This window comes from Populus trichocarpa, chromosome 18 (genome assembly GCF_000002775.5).
Source record: "Populus trichocarpa isolate Nisqually-1 chromosome 18, P.trichocarpa_v4.1, whole genome shotgun sequence".
NCBI classification, from domain to species: Eukaryota; Viridiplantae; Streptophyta; class Magnoliopsida; order Malpighiales; family Salicaceae; genus Populus; species Populus trichocarpa.
In genome coordinates, this window is record NC_037302.2 from 4,903,253 (window position 1) to 4,905,446 (window position 2,194).

Consider the following 2,194-nt stretch of genomic DNA (forward strand, 5'->3'; position numbering starts at 1 on the left):
GGAGTGAAAGAAGAGTTTCCAATTAAAATTTCTCAAATTCCACTCACTCTTCCTCACCTCCTTTTTAGTATTTTTCTTCTCTTTTTTATGCTTTAGTTTCCCTCTCAAATCTAGAGCTTAAGTTTATTTTGTTGAGAGATATTTAAGTTATATAATTTTTAGTTCAGAAACCTTGTTTAGAAGTCTATTTAAAACAAGGTGATGTTGTTGGAATATTGTGAGACATTTTACAAATATCATAGTTTCACAAGTGAGGAGCAATAAAACAATAAAAGATTAATTGTTTTAAAGTGTTTCAACAAGTAATTATCTTTTTTATTTTAATTTAAGCATAGTTAATTTTATTATTAATTAGTATGCATACAAGTATTTTTTATTTTATATCAATTACAAATTTGAATATTTGTTTAGTATATACATGCTAGTATTCTATTATTATTTTTGTGTTGAAAACATATTTGTCATCAATTCTGCTTTTACATGCTTAGTTATAAACTTGTATAAACTTTAAGTTTTTTTTAATATCTTTTGTTCGGCATGTCTATAAGATAATAAACTAAATTTCTTTACTTCCTGTTCTAATATATATATATATATATATATATATATATATATATATATGCTGAGCTGAAGTCATATACGAATTGTACTGGTTAGTGGTTGGAGGGTTATTTTCATACCTCAATTTCTCTATCGGCTACTGCTAGTTGCAGGACAGTTGAGCCATCCTCATCCTTAGAACTGGTAAATCCACTTTCTTTGATTGTCTCTACCAAAAATTTCAAAGCATCTATCTGGTAGTGTTTAACACAGAGATGCAGGATGGTCTCACCTCGTTCAGTCCGGAGAAGAACGGCCTCAGGTTTAGTTTGAACCAATTCTTTCGAGACATCAACTCGGCTTTTGATCACTGCAATATGAAGTGGGCTCTGGCCATCTCGATCTTGAGCATAGCACATGTCAGGGTTGACCAGTAACAGTGCTTTTACTAATTCAAGGTGCCCATTTGCTGTTGCCAAGAGAAGCGTAGATATTCTGCGGAAATCTAGTTCTTTAGCAAACACAGGTGTTTGACTTGAAATATTTCTTTTAAATTCCAAGTGTCCAAGCATGGCAGATATGTGCAGAGGTGTCTCTGCAAAACAATCTCTAGTAAATCCATCAAGAACAAGCTTATCCTCTTCAAGCAATCTCTGCAAAGAATTTGCTTCGGAGGTTAATGGGGTCCCCATAGTTGTTATGTTTAAGATTTCAGTAGTTTAGTTGAATTAATGTCTCAGAAGCTGATGATGTGAAGCCTGCTTATGTGGAGCTGAAAAGAATTTTAGATTTAATAAAACATTTGCTGATTTGAAATTGTCAAAATCTGTTAGGATTGATATAAATCTTTTTTATTTTGTTATGATTTTTTTTTTCTGTTATGTAACAACAACAAATTTAGCTGCTTGTTACTTACATTTCGGTTTTTTCAAGTTGCTTAAATAAGACCTCTAATGATCAATAAAATGTGAGGAAGTTTCAGAATAAATGTATTAATTACTGGTCTCTGCATTTTATTCTGTCAAAATCCAACATTGACGAGCTAGATATGAGCATAGAGGAGTTCCCTAAAACATGGTCAGCATGAAAATGAGTGACATGTACGTCAATTGTTGCAGTAATTGTACAAGAAAAGAAAACGAAATCTTGTATTATGAAAGAAATAATTTTGAATTAACATTCATAAAACAAGAAAAAAAGAAGTGACGCAGATAGATGTGGGATTGAAAGGTGATTGTGCTGATTGTAATGAGGCCATTCTAAGGGATTGTGATCAGAATTTCTGCGTTGGCTTGGCTGGCGTACCATATTAGACGTTTTCTTTCCTCGGTGCAAGTGATCCAATCAGAAATAAGAAACATTAGGACGCGATAATATATTGAAGATAAATTTTTTTGAGTTGTTCGAACATCTCCATCTAGCATTTAAGAAACCATAGAAACTTTAGCATTCGATTATATGTTCAAATGAAAGGTTTTAATGTTTCAACTTTACTATTAAGAAATCTTAGCATTTGTCGTCATACATTAAACTGAAAGGTTTTAACGTTGTCAAATCAAGTTGAGTTGTTCAAACTCCCCCCATCTAATGCTATTGCAATTAAGAAATGTTATCTTGAAGCTACTGGTTGTCGATTAAGACAAGGTGCATCATA

At 32.0% G+C, this 2,194-nt stretch overlaps 1 protein-coding gene across 1 annotated transcript; it reads right to left on the bottom strand.

Moving 5' to 3' along the window:
* Window positions 1-674: 674 nt before the first annotated feature.
* On the bottom strand, window positions 675-1,232 carry LOC7463763 (ankyrin repeat-containing protein BDA1). Its single transcript, XM_002324148.4, has one exon. The coding sequence runs from the start codon at window positions 1,230-1,232 to the stop codon at window positions 675-677; it is 558 nt and encodes a 185-aa protein (XP_002324184.1).
* Window positions 1,233-2,194: the final 962 nt, after the last annotated feature.